This window comes from Pristis pectinata, chromosome 8 (assembly GCF_009764475.1).
Source record: "Pristis pectinata isolate sPriPec2 chromosome 8, sPriPec2.1.pri, whole genome shotgun sequence".
Classification (NCBI taxonomy): domain Eukaryota; kingdom Metazoa; phylum Chordata; class Chondrichthyes; order Rhinopristiformes; family Pristidae; genus Pristis; species Pristis pectinata.
The window spans coordinates 1,510,000-1,532,497 of NC_067412.1; the positions used below are offsets into that span (position 1 = coordinate 1,510,000).

The 22,498-nt window shown below is 52.2% G+C and overlaps 1 protein-coding gene across 4 annotated transcripts; it reads right to left on the reverse strand.

Moving 5' to 3' along the window:
- Positions 1-39: 39 nt before the first annotated feature.
- LOC127573117 (glucagon-like peptide 1 receptor) lies at positions 40-22,281 on the reverse strand. Of its 4 annotated transcripts, none has more exons than XM_052021031.1 (14): positions 21,738-22,281; positions 19,886-19,953; positions 19,697-19,796; positions 18,714-18,821; positions 15,653-15,777; positions 14,789-14,895; positions 13,453-13,597; positions 10,837-10,996; positions 9,988-10,048; positions 9,090-9,159; positions 8,666-8,754; positions 5,680-5,818; positions 1,438-1,479; positions 40-970 (listed from the first exon to the last, which is right to left on the reverse strand). In XM_052021031.1, exons 4-14 carry the CDS (start codon positions 18,793-18,795, stop codon positions 707-709), a joined length of 1,284 nt encoding a protein of 427 aa, XP_051876991.1. In that variant the 5' UTR covers positions 18,796-18,821; positions 19,697-19,796; positions 19,886-19,953; positions 21,738-22,281; the 3' UTR covers positions 40-706. The 4 variants fall into 4 exon arrangements, with proteins under 4 accessions (XP_051876991.1, XP_051876990.1, XP_051876989.1 ...); XM_052021030.1 differs by lacking the exon at positions 21,738-22,281 and adding an exon at positions 21,229-21,617; XM_052021029.1 differs by lacking the exon at positions 19,886-19,953.
- Between the last annotated feature and the right edge of the window lie 217 nt (positions 22,282-22,498).

The following is a 22,498-nucleotide window of genomic DNA, read 5'->3' on the forward strand; positions in this document are numbered from 1 at the left end:
AGATTTATTATATACAGTTTGTGCTAAAATAGTTTGAAGCATTATTTAACACATTTTATTAATATTTAATATTCAGATATGTAACCTCATTTTTACCACAACCTGTACACTGATGTGGTTAAAAAGCCTTCCCTTGTGAAAAATTTTTTTGACTTTTCATAAAGCTAAATAATTTCATGTCTGTGTTTAACCTCCCTGTATGGATAGTGATGAATGTATCTTATACTTTTCACTACATGCTGGAAGTGAGCTTCCAGCAACTGAAAGCGTCGTGTCGGGTAACTCTCCACAGTGTGGTATCTACTCTGAGCTTCCGTGGCATTCTTCAGAGTGCTGCATATTATATCTTGCATTCCTGCAGAATCTTCTCATGGTTTGACCCTGTGTACTGACAGAATGTCTGATGGAGCCTGTGATATAGTTAATGTTGGCTGATAGTTCATTCTCCCCCAGTTACTAATGCTGATGGCCCACATGATAAATACCAAAGGACTTCCAATAGTACTCCTGGGCCAGGGCCATTCCAAACTCATCAGCAGTGCTGCAAGAGACACATCTGTAAAGGAACAAAGTCTGGCTTTACTCTCTTTCACTGTTCCTCCCTTGCCCACTTGCTCTGTCCTGCTCAGGGAAGGATGTCACACTCAGTGGTTTTACCTTTAAAGTGTTGGTGCAGAGTGTGCAGTCCCAGTGCCCATCACCATTCCTAGGTACTGGGATTGAGTATGAGCTCGGGGGCCTGATGTGGGAGCTCCATTATCTCTGAATTTAAGCCCTGGTGGGAACTTAGGGTATTGAGGAGACCTTCATCGGTATTGGGAGATTCAAGGTCGTCTCTGGTGCCCATCTCCACATCCTGTTCAGTGCTGTCCACCTTCTCCCTCTGGCCGCTGCCGTTTCGGTGATGAGACTTTCTCAAGTTCTTCTTCGTTCTCCACCGCTGCAGCTTCTTCCTCAATTCATGTTGGACCTGTGTGCACAAGGAGGTTAAGGGAATGGTTAAACAGAATGTCCCTGCGATCAGCAGCCTCAAATCAAGCTGCACATACATGACTAACAACCTCCAAGCAGATCAGAGAACAACAGGTGCAGGGAGAAACATCTACACCAAACTTCCAGATAATTTTACCCACGGCCCAGGAGCGCTGTGTGGGTGCGTGCGTGTGTATCTGTTTAGCTTTCTCTCAGTCTCATGATTTCTCCATTCCCCTAAGCCCCTTTCATTGCCAGAACACACCAGTGTCCCATCACTGACAGAAGCAAGTGAGGACAGAGCGAGACTGGTCCCCTGCACCAACCCCAGCCTCCTCTTCCGAGGTTGAGTTCTGGGTCTGCACTTCTACAGCCAGGATGAGGCTGGCATTCAGAGACGGCGACTATCAGAGCGCGAGGCTGACAGATTCACAGGACTTGAGCAGTCGGTAATGGTCATCTTACCTCTCCGTTAATAAAACAATACAGGACAGCCACCAACATACCCTAGAAATTAAACAGAAAGATGAGATGTTGCACAAAACAAATACCCTTACATCAAGCTGTCCAAATCCTTACCTATGGAATAAGAACATAAACTGGAATAAACCACTCGGACCATAAACCTACTCCACCACCGATCATGCTGATCCAGTCCTGGCCTTAACACCACTTGCCTGCTCTCTTCCTACTCCTCGACTCCCGTGTTAGGCTCTGCCTCGACTTGCCTGAAACTTGCTATTTCCCCTTTTTTGGTATCAGCAGAAAATTTGGCTGCAGTACACTGAGCCAGTATAGATTATAAATCAAGGCCCCAATACAAAACCTTGTGGCATGCCACTAGTTATTGATCACCAATCGGGAAATTAACTATTCTTCCTGACTTTTTTTCTGTGAGTTAGCCATTCTCCATGCCTGTAGATTTACCCAATCCCATCGGCTTTGTATCTTTTTTTATATGTTTCAACAAGATCACCACCTTATTCATAACTCAAAAATATATGGAGTCATACAGCACAGAAACAGGCCCTTAGGCAGATGGGACCAGCTCACTGGACAACACAGTCAGCATGGATGAGTTGGGCCAGTGTTTGGCCCATAGCCCTCTAAACCTCTCCTATCCATGGACTTATCCGAAACGTCGGCTGTCCATTTCCCTCCATGGACGCTGCCTGACCTGCTGAGTTCCTCCAGCACTTTTTGTGTATTGCTCCAGCTTCCAGCATCTGCAGAATCTCTTGTGTCTCCATGGGCTTATCCAGATGGCTTTTAAATGTTGCTAATGTGCCCACCTCAACCACTATTTCTGGCAGCTGATTCCAAATACGCACCACCCTTTGTGTGAGGAAGATGCCCCTGATGTACCTTTTAAATCTCTCACCTCTGATTTTAAACCTATGCCTCTAACACCCCCTCCCTCCATGTGCTTTCACCCTGTCTATGCCCCTCATGATGTTATGTACCTCTATCAGGTCACCCCTCAATCTCCCACTCTCCTTCAGATCTAACTTTTTTTTAAGGTATTCAGCATTCTCTCATCCCAGGAATCAGCCTCAGTGAAGCTCTTCTAGACTGCCTCCAATGCTAGTATACCCTTGCTTAAATAAGAGGACCAAAACTGTGTCGAGTACTGAACGTGTGGCCTCACCAACACCCTGTGTGATTGTGCAAAAGTGTTAACATCGAATAGTACAGCACAGTACGGGTCCTTCAGCCCACAATGTTGTGCCAGCCTATTCTGACACCTACTCCCTGATCAATCTACCCCTTCCCTCCTACACAGCCTATAACTCCATTTTACTATCTTCCATGTGCCTAAGAGTGTCTTAAATGTCCCTATTGTATCAGCCTCTACCACCACCCTGGCAGTGTGTTCCAAGCACCCACCACTCTCTGTGTAAAACACCTACCTCTGACATCTCTCCCCTAAAATTTCCTCCTCTGACAAACTGATGTCCTCTGGTATTGGCCATTGCCGTCCTGGGGAAAAGGTGCTGGCTGTCCATTCTATCTATGTCCCTCACAATCTTATGCACCTCTATCAAGTTGCCTCTCATCCTGTGTCGCTCCAAAGAGAAAAGCCCTAGCTCACTCAAACTATCCTCATAAGGCAAGCTCTCCAATCCAGGCGGCATCCTGATAAATCTCCTCTGCACCCTCTCTAAAGCTTCCACATCCTTCCTATAATGAGGCGACCAGAACTGAAAACAATACTCCAAGTGTGGTCTAACCAGAGTTTTATAGAGCTGCAACATTACCTCATGGCTTTTGAGCTCAATCCCCCAACTAATGAAGGCCAACACATCATATGCTTTCTTAACCACCCAATCAACACGCGGCAACTTTTGAGAGATCTATGGACTTAGACCCCAAGATCCCTCTGTTCCTCCACACTGCTAGGAATCCTGCCATTAACCTTGTGCTCTGCCTTCAAGTTTGATCTTCCAAAGTGTATCACTTCACACTTCTCTGAATTGAACTCCATCTCAGTCCAACTCTGCATCCTGTCTCTATCCCATTGTAACCTATGACAACCCTCTACACTATCCATAACACCTCCAACCTTCGTGTCATCTGCAAACTTACTAACCCATCCCTCCACTTCTTCATTCAAGTCACTTATAAAAATCATAAAGAGCAGGGGTCCCAGAACAAATCCCTGCAGAACAGCTCTGGTCACCGACCTCCATCTACTACCACCCTCTGCCTTCTGTGGGCGAGCCAATTCCAAATCCATGCAGCCAAGTCTCCATTGGATCCCATGTCACATGACCTTCTGGATGAGCTTACCGGGGGAACCTTGTCAGATGCCTCACTAAAGTCCATGTACACCGCATCCACTGCTCTACCTTCATCTATTTGTTTTGTCACCTCCTTGAAAAACTCAATCAGGCTCGTGAGGCACAACCTGCCCCTCTCAAAGCCATGCTGACTATCCCTAATAAGACTATGCTTCTCCAAATGTTTGTAAATCCTGTCCCTAAGAATCCTCTCCAATAGCTTGCCTACCACTGATACAAGACTCACTGGTCTATAATTCCCAGGATTATCCCTATTACCTTTCTTGAACAAGGGAACAACATTTGCCATCCTCCAATCCTCTGGTACCACTCCTGTGGCCAGGGAGGATGCAAATATCATCATCAATGCCCCAGCAATCCCTTCCCTTGCCTCCTGTAGTAACCTGTGGTACATCCCATCCAGTCCCGGGGACTTATCTATCCTAATGTTTTACAGAAGCTCCAACACTACCTCTTTCTTAATCTCAACATGCTCCAGCACATTAGCCTGTTCTACGCTGACCTCACATTCGTCAAAGTCCCTCTCCCTAGTGAATACTGAAGCAAAGTATTCATTAAGGAATAATGAGGAATATTGTTACAACTGAATAGGTTATTGGTGAGGGCATACTTTAAGTGCTGTAGCAAATCCATCAAACACAATTTCCCGTTCATTAAACCACATTGACTCTGCTTGAAGGTTTTATGATTTTCTAAATATCCTGCTATCACCTCCCAATAATGAATTCCAGCATTTTTCCAGTGACAAGTCAGGATAACTCATTTATAGTTTCCCGCACTCTGTCTGCCTCCTTTCTTTAATAGTAATGTTCATTTGTAGTTTTCCAATTATGGGGACCTCTCTGAAGCCCAGGGAATGTTGGTAGATCCCAACCATTGCATCCACTATTGCTTACAGCCACTTCCTTAGATCCGAGGATGCATCAGATCCTGTCACCAATTCCTGAGCCGCTGGCCACAGGATAAGGATTTGGACAAACATTGACCGACCTAGCCCAGAACACTGTGACAATCCACCAATGCTCCTTTATCAGGAGACAGCAAGCCCAAGTACCTGGAGCCTCACTTGGTGGAGGAATACACCCAGAACCCCAAAATGGATCCATTTGCAAATCTGGTCAACACAATGAAGGAGGGAATTCAGGCTGTTGTCACCATTTAGTGTCTTAGATAGAGATCTCCAATTTGGCCCAGGGTCTTCCTCTTACCCCAGAGCCCCCAACACTTCCTTCCTTTTCTATTTGTCCAATTCCTTGGTGAAGGGCATCATTGAATGTGTTTCCACTGCCCTTTCAGGCAGCACATTGCAGATTTTACAGTTCACGGTGCAAGAGGAACATTCCCTCTACAGCAGTGATCAGTAAGGTTCACCAGGTTCCAATCCCAGTACAGACCCTGCAGCACAACACTGTAGGTTAACATTTCCATATCACGCTGAGGGAATGCTGCATGGTTAGAAGTGCCGTCTTTCCAATAAGATGTTAAACCGAGGCCTCTTTTGCATTCTCAGCGGAGAGTATGGGAGTCATCTCTGTGATCCTGCCTGATATTCATCCCTCAACCACTGTCATCACCTTGTTGGTTATGGGAGCTTGCTGTGCACATATTGGCTGAAGATTTGTCTTTACACTTCATTGTCCTTGAGGAATTCTGAGCTTGTGAAAGTTCCTCTGACAAGGCAAGTCTGTCTTTTCATTCTGTTTCTTTAACCAAACACCTTCAACCTTCATCCTCGGGTTACTGACCTCTTCCCACTGGAATCGCCTCCTCTGCCCGTCAACATCCCTTTGTGGTTTTCAATACCTAATAAATCTTCCTCTGCTCAAAAACCAACCCAGCTTCTCATCGGTACGTTAGAAGGAATGTACGCCTGTCTGGACTTGCACCATGTGACTTGTAACCTCACCTGAATGGAACCAAAGAAGAGCTCCACGAACAGCTTGATGTACCGCAGTGTTCCTTCAGCATTCTCGTCCGTGACAAAAGCAAACAGAATTTCATGGACACCCAACAGAGGGATTAGAATTAGTGTTGATTTGGTTAGACTGAAATGTGAATACAGTTACAGGTCACTTATATCACCCATAGCACAGTCATAGTAAGAAACCAGCCCCTCAACCCACCATCCACAGCACCCATTAACCCCACAGTCTCATCAACTCCCCCAAATTCTACCACTCACCGACACACTAGGGACAATTTTACGGTGACCAATTAACCTACCAACCTGCACATCTTTGGGATGTGAGAGGAAATCCACACAGTCACAGGGAGAACGTGCAAACTCCACACAGACAGCACCTGAGGTCAGGAATGAACCCAGGCTCCTGCACTGTGAGGCAGCGGCTCTACCACCTGTGCCTCTGTGCCAGCCCTGGGTGAAGTACATCATGGCAGGACCACCCTTCAGTGCTGCTCCATTTTACTCACGGCCTTTGAACAGTTTTAAACGTTGCCTGGTTCCTCCCTGCCCTCATCTTGCTGGGTTATGACTGTCTCCACCTTCGTGTCTCATGTCCCCCATCTGGGGGCTCATCGCTGCATCCATGACATCAGGTGTCCACGTTAGGAAGAGTTCCATTCCCTGTCACCAGTCCCTGCCCCTCATGTCTTGTGGGAGTAGCCATTCAGGCAAGTGGGGCTAAGGTGAATGGGTCTGGTACTGAGTACTGCTCTCGGCACGAAGTAGTTTGCAGACATTAATCTTGGTGTGGCAGCAGCACTGTCAGAAGACAGCAGTGACAGAAGGGGCCACAATCCAGACTTGCCTCAAGCAGCTGACACCTCTGCGTTGACACCTGCATTCACTGAGCCAGGGTCTCCTCGTGAATGGGGTTAGAATCTTTCAAGGTCGAACAAATTTTTAGGCCTGGATGAATTGAGTACAGGAGCTGGGAAGTTACGGTGCAGTTATATAAGACATTGGTGAGTATTGTGTTCAGTGTTGGTCACCTTGTTGCAGGAAAGATGTCATTAAACTAGAACGATTGCAGAAAAGATTTACCAGGATGTTGCCTGGACTTGGGGCCTGAGTTACAAGGAGAAGTGGTGTAGACTAGGACTTTATTCCCTGAGACATAGGAGACTGAGAGGTGACCTGATAGAGGTATACAAGGTCATGAGGGGCATAGACAGGGTGAAAGCACACAGTCTTTTCCCCAGGGAGGGGGTTCTAAAAACAAGAGGGCAGAGGTTTAAGGTCAGAGGCGAGAGATTTAAAAGGGACATCAGGGGCAGCTTCTTCACACAAAGGGCGGTGCGTATTTGGAATGAGCTGCCACAAATAGTGGGTGAGGTGGGCACATCAGCAACATTTAAAAGCCATCGAGATAAGTCCATGGATAGGCGAGGTTAAGGGCTATGGGCCAAACGCGAGCAGATGAGACTAGCTCACTGGGCAACACAGTCGGCATGGATGAGTTGGGCCGAAGGGCCTGTTTCCGTGCTGTCTGACTATAAATATTTTGCAGGCAGTTAAAAGGAAGGAACTACAGAGGCTCTGACGACCGTTTTCAATCTTCCCTGGTGGGAGGAGTGGTTCCAGAGCATTGGAGCACTGCTGACAAATTGATGTCTAAAAGGGATAATTACATGGCAGTTTGTTGAACTTTGGTGGTGGGGAAACCATTGAAATCAGTTCTGAGGGACAGAGTGAACCTTCATTGAGAAAGGCTGGGATTAACCAGTGACAGGCAGCATGGAATTGTCAGGGAAAGTTGTGCCCAACCAACAACTACATTTTGAGATAACGAGGAGGGTGGATGAGGGCAGTGGGTTTGATTTGTCTGCGTGGATTGTATCAAGGCCCATTGACAAGGTCCCACATATCAAGCTGGTCTAAACAGTAAAAGTGCATGGGATCCCAAACAGTGGGAAATTGGATCCAACGTTGCTCCAGTGGCAGGAAGCAAAGAGCAAGGTCCAGCAGTCTTCTTGTGACCAGAAGGTGGTTACTGCTGGCACTCCGCAGGGCTCGGGCCTCAGCCGTGTGCTTTTTGTTCCAGTCATTAATGATTTAGACTTAAATGGAGGGGGTTTGATAAAACATCTGTAAATTATACAAAACGTTGGCTGTGTGACTGCCAGTGGAGGAAACCTTTGGACGAGAGGAAGGTGTGGCGGTCTGCTCATTAAGGCAGCAATGGGGCAATGGAGTTCAGTCGGGTGAAATGCGAGGCCAGGGGTTTGGGCGGGTCTAATGAGGCAGGAGAGGACACAGTGACGGGGGCGGACAGGGAGTGGGATAATTCCAGGGAACGGAAAGGGTTGGGAATGTGATCAGGATGCTTTGCTTTATCGGCCAAGACATGGAATAAGAACAGGAGATGTCTGTGCACCACCCGAGATAAGCCACAGTTCCGACCAGCACATAACAAGTGACTGCACTGGGAGCAGAGGGGCTGATGGAGGTGTTACCAGAGCTGGAACATTTTACCCAGGAGGAGAGACCAGGTTATTTTCTAGAACAAAAGAGGCTGGGTAAATAATAAAAGTAATGAGGGCCTCAATAGGTCCTTCCAATTTACTCTCCCTTAGTGGTGGGGTCAAAATTGGGGAACAGGAGGGGGGCAGAGGCTTAAAGTAACTGGGAGCAAGATCAGAGAGGAAATAAGGATTTCTCTGCTACCAGAGGACGGTCGGAGTCTGGAATCCTCACCGGAAAGGGTGGTGTGGGGCGTGGACCCGGGGTGTGGGGCGTGGACCCGGGGTGTGGGGCGTGGACCCGGGGCTGGAGGCTGGTGACTCTTTTTCACCGGCAGGGACACGATGGCTCTCTAACTGGTCTACGATTCTACAAGACGAAGTGATTTCTCCATCACTTGTTGGAATCAATAAATGTTTCTGCTGGTCGATGTCCCCCCGTCACCACAAAGACATGAGGAGCACCTCACCGATTTCTCCAGGCCGCGTCGTGCGCCTGATGGGACCTCATCTTGGAGATGAGTAGAATCATTATCCGGGTGAAGATCACAAAATTGATCTGGAAAGAGTTGAAGAAATGATCCAGTTACTGAGATTCCTTCACTGTTCTGACCCAGGCACCAGGCAGCTGTTACTGCCAGCTGTGTCCATCAGATACTGCAGACAGGTTTGCACTGTGAGTGACACAGATGTGAGGGCCACATGTGTGTGAGGACAGGGCTACACTCGGACACAATATCCTCAGTGGTTGGTGCCATCCATTCTCAGTGCCAGAACGGTGTCAGCAGTCCGAGCAGGGCCACAGTGTGACTGGTGTAACCTCCCCCCACCCCATCGCTCCAACATCCGCCCCAACGTGCAGGGCTGACAGACGGGAAGCGAAGCCTCACTCACAGTGATGATGAGTAACAGCGGTGACCGGACAATCCACCAGAAGGACATGTTCTTGTTCTGCCTCCAGCACCTGATGGGCAAAAACTGAAAATGTGTTTGATGCAATTTTACCTACATCAACCCTCGCCCTCCTGTCGCGTGGAGGGAGCCTGTCCACACCTCAGGGGGAGTGTGCAGTGAGAGATCACTAGGAACCACACTGACCGAGCTTGCAAGATCCCCCTACTGGGGTAGTGACTCTCCTTCGAGCAGAGACCCCAGAGCTGGCCAGAGTGGAGACGTCTGGTACAAGTGACACAGACCCTGGTGGGACTACATCTGAGGTAGTGTACAGGTCTGGTCTCTCCACTGAAAGAAGGATAGATGTGACAGAGAGAGTGCAGCAAATGTTCACAGGTTGACTGCGGGGAAAAATTAAAGACAAGGCTGTAGTCTCTCGAGAAGAATGAAGGGTCACATTGAAAGGTACAAAATTCTGACGGGGTTTGACAGGGTATGTGCGGGGTAGATGTTTCCCCTGGCTGGGGTGTCTAGAACCATGGGTAGCTACCTCTACACAAGAGTTCGGCCATTCGGGACCGAGCTGAAGAGAAATTTCTTCACTGTGGGTAATGGACCTCTGGACTTCACCCAGGAGGGTTGTGGAGCCTCAGTTGCCGAGTATTTTGAAGATGGGGATCGATGGAGTTTTAGATACCAAGGAAGTGGAGGGATTTGAAGAGTTATCACAGGGAAGTGATCCCGTGCCACAATCTTACTGAAGGGCAGTGCAAGCATGAGGGGCCAAATGGCCTACTCCTGCTTCTGCTTTTTAGCAAGCATCAAGCAGCTCCCATAAATCATGCTGCCCCAGGGCTCGGCGGGTGGGGTGGGGTCGATGTGGGCTGCACCAACTTACCCCGAATTTTCCAGTAAATATTTGACAGTGATCCAGGGCGAGATGAACAGCAGCGGCACACCTAGAATCAGAGAACAGAAAGTATCAGAGTCTCCCACTCACTGCCCGCCGTGTCTGCCCCTGACAGGGTCTGTTGATCCACTCCCACCACCCAGACCGAGGGGGAGGTTCTGCCAGGGTCACAGCCCTCAGCAATGTCCAGCCCTACACCTGACCCAGACCCAGTGTCACATACAGAGACCCCCGGGGAAGTCCTGCTAACTGTGGAAGGATCACTGGGACATAGGGATCAGCTCAGGAGGTGGCGTGGGCGAACTCCCAGACACACCGACAAGGATCCAACAAGTGGACAAGAGCCGGGGAACAAGAGGGTTTCTGCCCTGGAAGGGGCTGGGAGCCTCGGACTGTCCGCTCCCACCTGAGGTCAGTCTCTGCTGGAAGCCGAGAGTTTTTGGACGCGGGTCCCAGCTCTCAATTGACCCGGGACAGATACAAACCCCTCTCCCCCAAATCACAGCAGTAACCTGACTTTTGGCTGCCAGCTCCTGTCCCCTCCACACACTCCACTCTCCACCTCACTCAGTGCAAGCACCTCCGGCTCTGAACATTTTCACCACTCCAGACATCCCACTGTTGAGAGGTAGGAAAGGCGGCAGCCAATTTGAGCACAGCAAGATCCCAAACATGATGTGATGATAAGCAGGTGACCTGCTGCAGTGTTTGATGATGGGCCCCAATCTCTGCTCCTACCCCCGATGACGCTCATCCCTTGGGAATCTGCAGCCCACCGTCCTGGTGACCCACCCTCTGCCTCTCCGGGGTCCGGGCTGTTCCCACCAGTCTACTTACCCCAGCCGATCAGCAGGTAGGCCCGGAAACTCTTCTGCTCCGAGAAGACGGACACCACGAGCAGGACGTAGAGGAAGAGGCCCTCGACCAGCAACCAGTGATAGGTGCAGGCCACACTGTAGTGGAGGAACACCTGGGCAGCGCGACACGCTAGCACGTGCTGCAATCCACAGCACAGGAGGCCATTCAGCCCACAGAATATGTACTAGCCCTCCGGTAATGTGATCGATCTCATCCCCTCCCCCGTCCCAATGGCCCAGAAAATCCTTTCTGACACCTCCTCAGCTCCCCTTAGAACCGACGTTTGGAACATTTTCCTCGTCTCACTTTTAGTTCTTTTACCATTCACCTTAATTTCCTTTCCCCAGTTCTTAATCCCTTCAACCGATGGGAACAATTTCTGTCTTCTGACAGCATTAATGGTTTTAAATACTTCAATCAGGTCTCCTTACTCTTCTGTTCCTAGGAGCACAACTGCAGCCTCTCCCGTCTATCCATAGAACTAAAAGCCCTCATCCCTGCGATCATTGTGGTAAATCTCCCTGCACCTTCTCCAAAACCTTCACATTTTCTCGAAGATGTGGTGCCTGGAACAGAACACAGTGCTCCAGTTGTGGCCAAACCAGTGCTTTACAAAGCTTCAGCATCACGATTTATGAAACCTAGGATCTCATTTGCTCTTTCAATCGCTTTCTCAATCTATTTCCCCAGAGCTGAGAGCTTCACTGGGCTGATACCTGAAGGAGTGAGTTGTCCTCAGATGAAAGTTTGCACAGGCCAGCCTTGATTTTAGAAGAATGAGAGGGGACAAATGTAACATAAAGACCCTGTGGGGTCTTAGCAGGGTGAGTGTGGAGAGGATGTATCCTCTTGTGGGAGTATCTAGAACAAGGGGTCACAGAGTCGCACATTTAAGACAAGAATGAGGTGATTTTTTTTCTCTCAGTTGTGAGTTAATGGGACTCTTTTCCTCAAAGGTTGTCAGCAGCAGAGTCCTTTGGTGTTTCTGAGCCAGAGGTATTTATAGATTCTTGACAAAAAGGTTACCAGGGGAGGTGGGAATTCGGAGCCAAGCTTGCAACCAGAGCAGCCATGATCTTGGTGAATGGTGAAGCTTGATGGGCAGAGTGGCCACTGTTGCTCCCACTTCATGTGTCTGTAGATAGACGGACTGGTGTGCAGCCATTGGGTTTCCCTCTACACTGTTGTTGAACAAAGGTGTAACATTTGCCACCTCAGGCCTCAGTCCTCAGGCACCACCCCTGGATCTACAGATGTTTGGGAGTTACAGCCAGGGTCTCTGCCATGTCCTCCCTCACATCCCTCAGTAACCTGGGATGCATCCCATCTGGTCATAGATCATAGAACAGTAGAGCACAATACAGGCCCTTCAGCCCACGATGTTGTGCCAACCTATATAAACACCTACGCCTTGATCAATCTAACCCTTCCTGCCTACACAGCCCATACCCCTTACATCCATCTGCCTATCTAAGAGTCTTTCAAATGACCCTATTGTATCAGCCTCCACCACCCTCGGCCATGCGTTCCAGGCACCCACCCTGTGTGTAAAGAACCTACCTCTGACATCTCCCCTAAACTTTCCCCCTCTCACTTTAAACTGGTGTCCTCTGGTATTGGCCATTGCTGTACTGGGGAAAAGGTGCTGGCTGTCCACTCTATCATAATCCCTCATAATCTTGTACACCTCTATCAAGTCACCTGTCATCCTGCATTGCTCCAAACAGAAAAGCCCTCGCTCACTCAACCTGTCCTCGTAAGACATGCTCTCCAATCCAGGCAGCATCCTGGTAAATCTCCTCTGCACCCTCTCTAAAGCTTCCACATCCTTCCTATAATGAGGCGACCAGAACTGAACACGATACGCCTTGTGGTCTAACCAGAGTTCTATAGAGCTGCAACATCACCTCGTGGCTCTTGAACTCAATCCCCCGACTAGTGAAGGACCAGGGGATTTATCCACCTTCAGGCACCGCAAGCCTTTCTAGTGCCTCCTCTTCATCAATATTTGCACCTTTGAAGTAACTCCACCACATTCACAAGGGCAAATGAGAATTGCCCACTTCCCGAGAAGTATTTTTAAAAGTCTCATGCCTTTGTTGTGCTTAATTCGGATTGAAGGGTCTGGTTTCAGATTAATTAAATCATTTGCAGCCTTTATATGAAATTCTATTACATTGTGATCTTCATTAAAGGCCACTTAAGTTCAATTAACACTTACTCATTACACCGTACTGGTCTGAAATAGCCCCCACCCTCAACATACTGAATTTAGAAACCAACTCTATGCACACTGTTACTCAGGATTTGGTTTGCCCGGGCTAAATATAGGGGTCAATTTCATTGTACTAGGGACCCCCAACCCCTCTACCTACCCCTCCCCCCACCCCAAACCCGAGTTCAACACCCAAACTATCCCCAAAACCCCCGCACACCCTCCCTGGGACCGGACCCCCAGTCCCTGAACCCCATCCCCCCAAAACTCCCCACCACCCCAAAACCCCACCATCACCCCGACCGCCCCCCCCCCCAGCACGAACCCCTCTCCCACCAACCCCACCCCATCGGGGCGCTCCCCCCGGACCCAGCACTCACCGTGAGCGACCCCCCGACCCGCGGCTCCGGAGGGTCCGACTGCAGACGGTCGGTGAAGGAATCTTTGAGCAGGACGGCGGCGGCCCGCAGGGTGAAGGCGGCGAACAGGTTCAGATGGATGTAGTTCCTGGTGCAGTGCAGCTTCCTGCGGCGGGAGGAGGAGGTGGGAGGCGGCGGCCGGACCCCGGACCCCGCGGCAACACCGCCCCGCGTCCCGCTCCACGGACACGGGGGGACTGGACACGGGGGGGGGGATTGGACGGGGGGGTGGGGATTGGACACGGGGGGGGGATTGGACACGGGGGGGGTGGGGATTAGACACGGGGGGTGGATTGGACACGGGGGGGGATTGGACACGGGGGGGGTGGGGATTGGACACGGGGGGGTGGGGATTGGACACGGGGGGGGATTGGACACGGGGGGGTGGGGATTGGACGGGGTGGTGGGGATTGGACACGGGGGGGATTGGACACGGGGGGGTGGGGATTGGACACGGGGGGGGATTGGACACGGGGGGGTGGGGATTGGACACGGGGGGGATTGGACACGGGGGGGTGGGGATTAGACACGGGGGGGTGGGGATTAGACACGGGGGGGTGGGGATTGGACACGGGGGGGTGGGGATTGGACGAGGGGTGGGGATTAGACACGGGGGGTGGATTGGACACGGGGGGGATTGGACACGGGGGGGGTGGGGATTGGACACGGGGGGTGGGGATTGGACACGGGGGGGTGGGGATTGGACGAGGGGTGGGGATTAGACACGGGGGGTGGATTGGACACGGGGGGGATTGGACACGGGGGGGGTGGGGATTGGACACGGGGGTGGGGATTGGACACGGGGGGGTGGGGATTGGACACGGGGGGATTGGACACGGGGGGTGGGGATTGGACGGGGGGTGGGGATTGGACACGGGGGGTGGATTGGACACGGGGGGGTGGGGATTGGACACGGGGGGGTGGGGATTGGACGAGGGGTGGGGATTAGACACGGGGGGTGGATTGGACACGGGGGGGATTGGACACGGGGGGGTGGGGATTAGACACGGGGGGTGGATTGGACACGGGGGGGATTGGACACGGGGGGGGGTGGGGATTGGACACGGGGGGGGGTGGGGATTGGACACGGGGGGGTGGGGATTGGACACGGGGGGGTCACTCAGGGGTGGGGGCGGGAGCGGCAGCAGAACCTCCAGCGACGAAGTGGCGGCGGGAGAAGGCCATTCGGCCTGAGCTGCTGTCCCGTTCAGCGAGATCAGGAGGGGGCGGTACCCGGGGGGGGGGCGATTCCCAGCCCCCCCCCCCCCCGGGCTGAGGGGGGAGCGGCCGGACGTACCTGAAGGAGATGAGGATGAGACTGGCACCGAGGAGGGAGAGGAGGCTCAGGGAGTAACCGGCCGTGTAGACCCAGCGGAAGGAGCTCAGGACCCGGCGCTTCAGCACCTGCGGCGGGGCAGAGACACGGGGGAGCGGAGGGAGAGCACCTCAAACCCGGCGCCCCGGTCCCAGCCCAACACCCTCCCACCAGCCCAAAACCCATCCCAGCCCAACACACTCCCACCAGCCCAAAACCCATCCCAGCCCAACACACTCCCACCAGCCCAAAACCCATCCCAGCCCAACACACTCCCACCAGCCCAAAACCCATCCCAGCCCAACACACTCCCACCAGCCCAAAACCCATCCCAGCCCAACACACTCCCACCAGCCCAAAACCCATCCCAGCCCAACACACTCCCCCAGCAAAACAATCCCCCAGCCCAACAACAACCCCAGCCTAACACCCCCCCCAGCCCAACACCCACCAAACCACCCCCCCAACCACCCCAACAGCCCCCCCAAACCACCCCAACACACAAAATCATGAGGGGCACAGATAAGGTCGATCCTTATCATGAGGGCACAAGTTTAAGGTGGGAGGGAGCGATATGAAGGGGACCTGAGGGTGAGGTTTTTCACGCAGAGGGTGGTGGGTGTGTGGGACGAGCTGGTTGGGGTGGGGACAGTTACAGCATTTAACAGGCAGGTGGACAGGTCCATGGGTGGGAAAGGTTTGGGGGGGGGGATAAGGGTCAAACACGGGCAAATGGGAAAAGCCCAGTTAGACAAGTTGGGCCAAAGGAGCTGTTACTCTAACATCCTGCCCCCCACCACCTCAGAACACCGCAGCCCCCCCCCCCCCCCAGGACACCTCACTCACCTGTTGCCGTAGAAATGCATCATCTTCGTCACATGCAGAGTGGTCAACCCAGGGCTGGTTGGTCACATTGTCCATCAGCCAGGAGCCGGTCTGTGTGCAGTATCTGAAGGCGGAGCCGTTACCCACTGGGACAGAGCAGAGTCTGTTTATTCAGGGAACCCACCCACTATCCTGCCCTCTGTCCCAGTGAGCGAGCTGTTGTCTCAGGGTCGCATTTTCAAGGTATGTACCAGCATACAAATTAGCAGGAGTACCCCACTAGGTCCCTCAACCTGCTCCCACATTCAATGAGATCTGATTGTAACCCAGCTCCACATTCCCCCACCCCCAGTAACCTTTCACCCTCAAGAAACTAACCACCCCTGCCTTTAAAACGTTCAAAAACACCGCTTCACAACCCTTTAAGGGAGGTGGTTCCAAAGACCCACAACCCTTTGAGAGACAGGAAGTACTTCTCATCTGTCTTAAATTTGCAATTTTTTATTTTTTAAACAGTGACCTCCTTGTTCTAGATTCTCCCACAAGAGGAAACATTCACCTGCAAGATCCCTCTGGATTTGAAGTGTTTCAGCAAAGTCCCTCTCACTCTTTTGAAACTCCAGCAGATACAAACCTAGCCTGCCCAACCTTTCCTGGTCAGACAACCTGCCCATCACAAGTATCAGTCCAGTAAACCACTGAACTGCTTCCAACACATGAATATCCTTCCCTAACTAAAGAGATCAACACTGTGGGGCCACCAGTGCTCCATGTAACAAGGGTAACCTTTTGTATCCAGTTGCCCCACAGTAAATAATAATTGTGTTTAGCTTTCTGAGTTACTTGTTGTATCTGCAAATTAGCCTTTTGCAAATCATGCACCAGGCCACCCATATCTCTCTACATCTCAGATTGTACAATCCCTCACCTTTTAGAAAATACATGTTTTATCATTATTTTTCCTTTGGTAAATTTCTATCAGGTCTCCCCTCAGCCTCGACCATTCCAGAGAAAACAACCCATGTTTGTCCAAGCTCCCCTTATAGCACATACCCTCTAATCCAGGCAGCATCCTGGTGAACCTCTTCTGCACCCTCTCCAAAGCCTCCACATCCTTCCTGTAATGGGGTGACCAGAACTGAATGCAATACTCCAGATGTGGCCTAACTAAAGTTTTATAAAGCTGCAAAATAACTTCCCATCTCTTGAACTCAATGCCTTTAGGGTCTTGCCATTAACAGTGTACTTACCCATTACATTTGATCTCCCAAAGTGCAACAGCTCACACTTGCGTGGATTAAACTCCATCTGTCATTTCTCCACCCATACTTGCAACTGATCTAGATCACACTGTATCTTTTGGCAATCTTCTACAATATCCACAACACCACCAATCTCTGTACCATCTGCAAACTTACTAACCCACCCACCCACATTTTCACCCAGGTCAATTATACATATCGTAAACAGCAGAGGTCCCAGTACAGATCCCTGCAGAACACCACAAGTCACAGATCTCCAGCCAGAATACGTCCCATTGACCACTACCCTCTGCCTTCTGTGGGCAGATCAACCTTCCCATGTTCCTCTGATCACCTCCTCACAATTTACTTTGCTGCCTATCTGTAACAACCCTAACTTCAGAGCCTTTCTCAGGTCATTGATACAGACTGTAAAATGTTCTGGCCCCAGCAATGATTTTTGTGAAGCAAAGTCATTACATCTGGTCAACCAGGAAAGGATGCGTTTCTGCTCAACTTAACAAGCCAGTCATATATCCACACTAAAGATCCAGTCACCTTCAAATCTCACCGTGGCAGCTGGGAACTTGCATTCAGTTCATCAAAAGAATGCAAAATTTTACGCTCAGTAATGGTGAGGGATTTTTGAAGGAAATCCATCCAATTCTCTCATATTCTATGGGCAAAGAAATCTCCAGCCGTACAACCTGGGATGGCTTGTGGTGACTCCAGACTCACCAGTGTGGTTGACTCTTACGAGCCCTCACAAATGTCCAGCATCACCCACATAGAGCACAGAAATAGGCCACTCGGCCCACCATGCCCTGCTGGTACCCACCTGTCCAATCCAATTTCCCAGCGATCAGCCCAGCTCATGAATGAACAACAAATGTGATGAATTTCATGGTGCTGGACTCAATGGTTCTGGGAGAGTGGAGAAGGTGGATTCACTTCCAGATCTGGATCCCTTTTGTTAGCACTTTTTACTTCTGCTGCTGGTAAAAATAATTTCCCCCTAATTATTACTTTTCTTTGTCACCCCAGAAGCCGTGTAAAGGGGTCACTGACAGACTGTGCACCGTTTCTCTAAACAGAACAATCAATTTGAAGCAGAATATTTGTCTCGAGATGAAAGGGCTTGCAGGGTGCTGGAATCTGGAACAATATTTGCTGGGTTTTACTTTGGTTGTGATGTCTCAAACACCTTGGGTCATCTTCTGACCACATTGGGAGCATTTTGAGCAGTTTGGGGCTCCATATCTAAGGAAGGATGTGCTGGCATTGGAGGGGGTCCAGAGGTGGTTTATAAGAATGATCCTAGGAATGAAAGGGTTAACGCATGAGGAGTGTTTGATGGCTCTGGGCCTGTACTCACTGGAGTTTAGAAGAATGAGGGGGATCTCATTGAAACCTACCGAATATTGAAAGGCCTGGATAGAGTGGACGTGGAGAGGGTGTTTGCAGTAGTGGGAGAGTCTGGGACCAGAGGGCACAGCCTCAGAATAAAGGGACGTCCCTTTAGAACTGAGATGAGGAGGAATTTCTTTAGCCAGGGGGTGGTGAATCTGTGGAATTCATTGCCACAGACGGCTGTGGAGGCCAAGTCATTGGGTGTACTTAACGCGGAGGTTGATAGGTTCTTGATCGGCGAGGGTGTCAAAAGTTACGGGGAGAAGGCAGGAGAACGGGGTTGAGAGGGAAAAATAAATCAGCCATGATCGAATGTGGGAGCAGACTCGAGGGGCCGAATGGTCTAATTCTGCTCCTATGGTTATTATGGTTTTGGAGAAGGTCCCTGTCCCACTGTATCTCTGGGGCACAGGATATCATCCAATAAATACCTCTGTCAATCCATGGGATGTACCAAGGGCAGGAAACATTCACCCAGGTCCCAGGTAAACCGTCGGGCCAGCAAACGTGCATGTCGAAGGAGCGGCGGCAGAAAACACCTGAAGGAGGGCACAAAGCAGCTGTAAAAGCAGGTCACAGCTGTCATTTCCATCTTACAGTTAACACTGTAAAACCACCCCAGGGCTTTCAACCAACATTAGGATGTACAGGATTAAGGCAAGAACACAGGCAAATAGTCGTGGGGAGCAGGCCACTCGGCCCCTCAAGCCTGCCCCACCATTCATTATCAGCGTGGTTGATCTGCCACAGGTCCAACTCCACCCATCCCTCAACTCCCCGATCTTTCAAACATGTATCGACCTCGTCTTCAGTTGCCCCCAGTGATTCGGCCTCCACAACCCTCCAGGGTAAAGGATTCCAGAGATCTACCCCCCCCCCACAAGAAGATTCTACCCACCTCAGTTTTAAATGACCGCCCCCCTAATTTTTAACTCTGATCCCTCGTCCGAGACCCTCCCCCTAGGGGAAACATCTCAACACCTACCTTGTCCTCGGTGGCGGGTTCGGTCCAGTCACGGTTCATACAACGTGCTGTTTGTATCATATGCAACGCCCAGCAAAGCGGAGTGAGGGTGGGGAGGGGTTTACAATGGGGACAGGGGTGGGGAGGGGGTTCACAGTGGGGATGGAGGGCGGGGAGGGGGTTTATTTTCAACCGTTGCAATCTGGGAGACCAATTCTCCTTCAGCGGCTATGAGGTTCGACGTATTACCAGCCCACCCACCCGCTCCCCAACCCCGCTCCCCACCCCAACCCCCCCCCCCCGGTCCCCAACCCCGCTCCCCAAACCCCCCCCCCCCCCGCTCCCCAACACCCCCCCTCCCCGTCAGCCGTGGCTGGGGGATTGGGAGATGTTTCCTGTGGGGTCCCAGGGCTGACCATGGGGAGGGGTGGGCAGTGGGGGCGGTGGTACCTGTTAACCGATCGTCCTGGTACAACACGTTCTCCAAGCACTCATTGCGATACCGCCACCACTTCTGCACCGTGTCTTCGAACAGCGCATCGGAAGCGACCTGCAGAAGCGAGAGCGGTGCCGTGAGGTGGGATCGTATCCCGGGCTCCGGTGGGAATTTGTGCCGAGCGGCAGCCGAGCTGAACTTACCCCGCACCGACCACCCTCAGTGCCGACAACGGGCTCCCGGGGTCTCAGCACCGGGGACTCGCAGGGACCTAGAGCCGGGAAACTGGTCAGAACAATCAGTGCCCCAAAACATTTCACACCGGGGGACCGGGGGCTCTGGCCGGCGCGCCCCGGACTCCCCGCCACACCGTGACCGTCCCCGGGAGGAGCTCAGCGGCCCGCTGCTCGATGCGGTCTCCCCTCAGGAACCAACTTCCTACGTGTAACATCCCCCCCGTAGTTAATCCCGGGAAGTCCACCGTCCGGTGACAGCGCCGGTGACTCTCTCGGCAGATGGGGACACACATCTGGGCGCCGTTCATCACTAGTGACCCACACACGGCGACGGGCTCCACAGAGAAGGACTGGGGCGCAATAATAAAAGAACCCAATCAGCTCCCCAGACACGAGAGCTCATCTGACGGTGCGGCGCACGTTCGGTGGTCCCCATACTGAGATCGGAAGCGGCCGGGAGGTGGTGATGGAGGAACGGAGCGGAGGTCTGGACAGAGCCCCTTGGACTCGATCCGATTCTCTACAAACCCATCTGAGCCCCTCCATTAAATCCCAGCCCTGGGTCCCTACCATTCTGTATGTAAGTCCTGGACCCCCCCCACCCCGAATAAATTCCAGCCCGTTTAATGTTCCCCGTGTTTATGGGACACATCCACAGGAGCAAAGATCAACTCGGATTTACTGGCGTCAGTTCTTGTTTAAACAGTTCAAGGTTCCCAATTCTGTCCGAAATCCTATTAAACTGACGTTGGAACTGCGGTCAGATTGTGCAGCCGGGCACAGCTTGCGCGGCCCCGCTCCGCACCCCTTCTCCCCCCAGGTCGAGGGGGTCGCCAGGAACAGAACATCCTGGAAACCACTCAGCAGGTCAGGCCGAGTTAACGTTTCGGGTGGAAGAACAGGGCCATTTACCTAAAACATTGCCTCTGTCTCTGCCTCCGCGGACGCTGCCCGACCCGCCGAGTGTTTCCACAATCTCTCGAGTATCCCGGACCGAATCTGCCTGAAGATTCGCTGTGAACCCGGACCCCGCGGACTGAGAACCCCAGCGTGTCCGCCGACCGAACGAGGATGAATTTTTTTCATAGTCATACAGCCCTTCGGCCCAACTCGTCCATGCTAACCATGGTGCCCACAAGCTTGTCCCATGTGCCCGCATTTGGCCCGTATCCCTCTAAACCTCTCCTATCCATGGACCTGTCCAAGCGTCTTTTAAACGTTGTTAATGTACCCGCCTCACCCACTTCCTCCGGCAGCTCGTTCCACCCTCCATGTGAAAAACTTGCCCCTTTAAATCTCCCCCCTCTCACCTTAAACCTGTGCCCTCTAGTTTTGGCCCCCTCCCCTGAGAAAGAGGCTGCCCGTCGGACGGCGAGTAAGACCCATTCGAGTGGGGCAGCGTTGGCCGGAGCCCGGCCCGGGACGCGATCGCCCTCGCCGGAACAGTCCGTCCCCACGCCAACCCCACACCAGCCGGCACCTTCGGGGACCGATCCACCGGTCACTTTAACACCTGGACAGACACAAGACCACCGCGGACCGTCCGAGCGGGGTCACCCTGAGCGCCCTCCTGCCCCCGGCTCCATCCTCAGGGGAGTTCCCGCCAACAGCGCCCGTGGGTGGCGACCGGGGCGACCTCGGACCTTCACACCGTAACCCACCCAACACCTCAACGCCCGACGTCGGCGGGTTTTAATCCGGCTGCAGAATTCTCCAGCGTCAGGAGTTGGTCAAACTTCCCGCGACTGAAACCTCTCCACAGTTGACCGGTTGCTGCCCCCGGTCCCCGGGCGGATCACGGAACGTTTGTCCCCCTCACCTCCTCAGGGGTGGCGACCAGGGTGAGGAGAGCGAGTGCCGGCAGCGGGGCGACGGCGAGCGGCCGCCGGCCGGTCCCTGACATGGTGTCAGGCCACCGGTTGCCGCAGGCGGGCGGTCTCCCTCTCCCCGCAGCCGGAGGCGGCTCCGGACACACCTGGCGCCGGAGAGCCGCCCTCAAGCCCAGCCACTCCCGGCGGGGCGGCCCGGTGACACAGGTCGGTCCCAGACACAACAGGCGGACAAACCCTCCCACTGCCACAGGCAGAACATTCTGGAAACAGCCGGCAGGTCGGGCAGCGTCTGGGGGGAGAGGAACCGCTGACAGACGGATGACCTGAAGCGTTGCCTGGCACCAGGAAGGAGCCGATTATTCCCAGTCTTACTCCCCGTCCCAACCCCGACTTCAAATGCTCCGACCTTCCTCAGCAGCTTCCTGCGTGGGACCTGACCGAAAGCCTTCCAGAGCCCATCCCACACCCACTGGATCCCCCGGGTCACAGATCCACGGATTATTCAGACAACATTTCCCTTTGGTAAATCCACGGCGACTCTGCTCAATCCAACCGCTCTGTTGTTACATCCTTCATCATAGATTCCAGCATTCCCTCTGCATTACTCTAATTCAGTGTTCAATGGTTTTCTTCTCTTAATTGAAGGGATCAACATTCGCAGTTCTCCCTTCCATAGGGACAATTCCAGGGTCTACAAAATTCTCAGAGAACTTGACAACATAGAACAGTGCAAAACAGGCCCTTCGGC

Bases quoted from the DNA above. Each gene is read 5' to 3' on its own strand.
- LOC127573117 (XM_052021029.1), bottom strand. From the start codon at position 21,821: ATGTCAGGGACCGGCCGGCGGCCGCTCGCCGTCGCCCCGCTGCCGGCA. The intron at 10,049-10,836 runs GTAAGTAGACTG...CTCTGATTCTAG, and splicing joins CTACCTGCTGATCGGCTGGG to GTGTGCCGCTGCTGTTCATC. The intron at 1,480-5,679 runs GTGAGGTTACAA...TTTAATTTCTAG, and splicing joins TCTTCTTTGGTTCCATTCAG to GGTATGTTGGTGGCTGTCCT.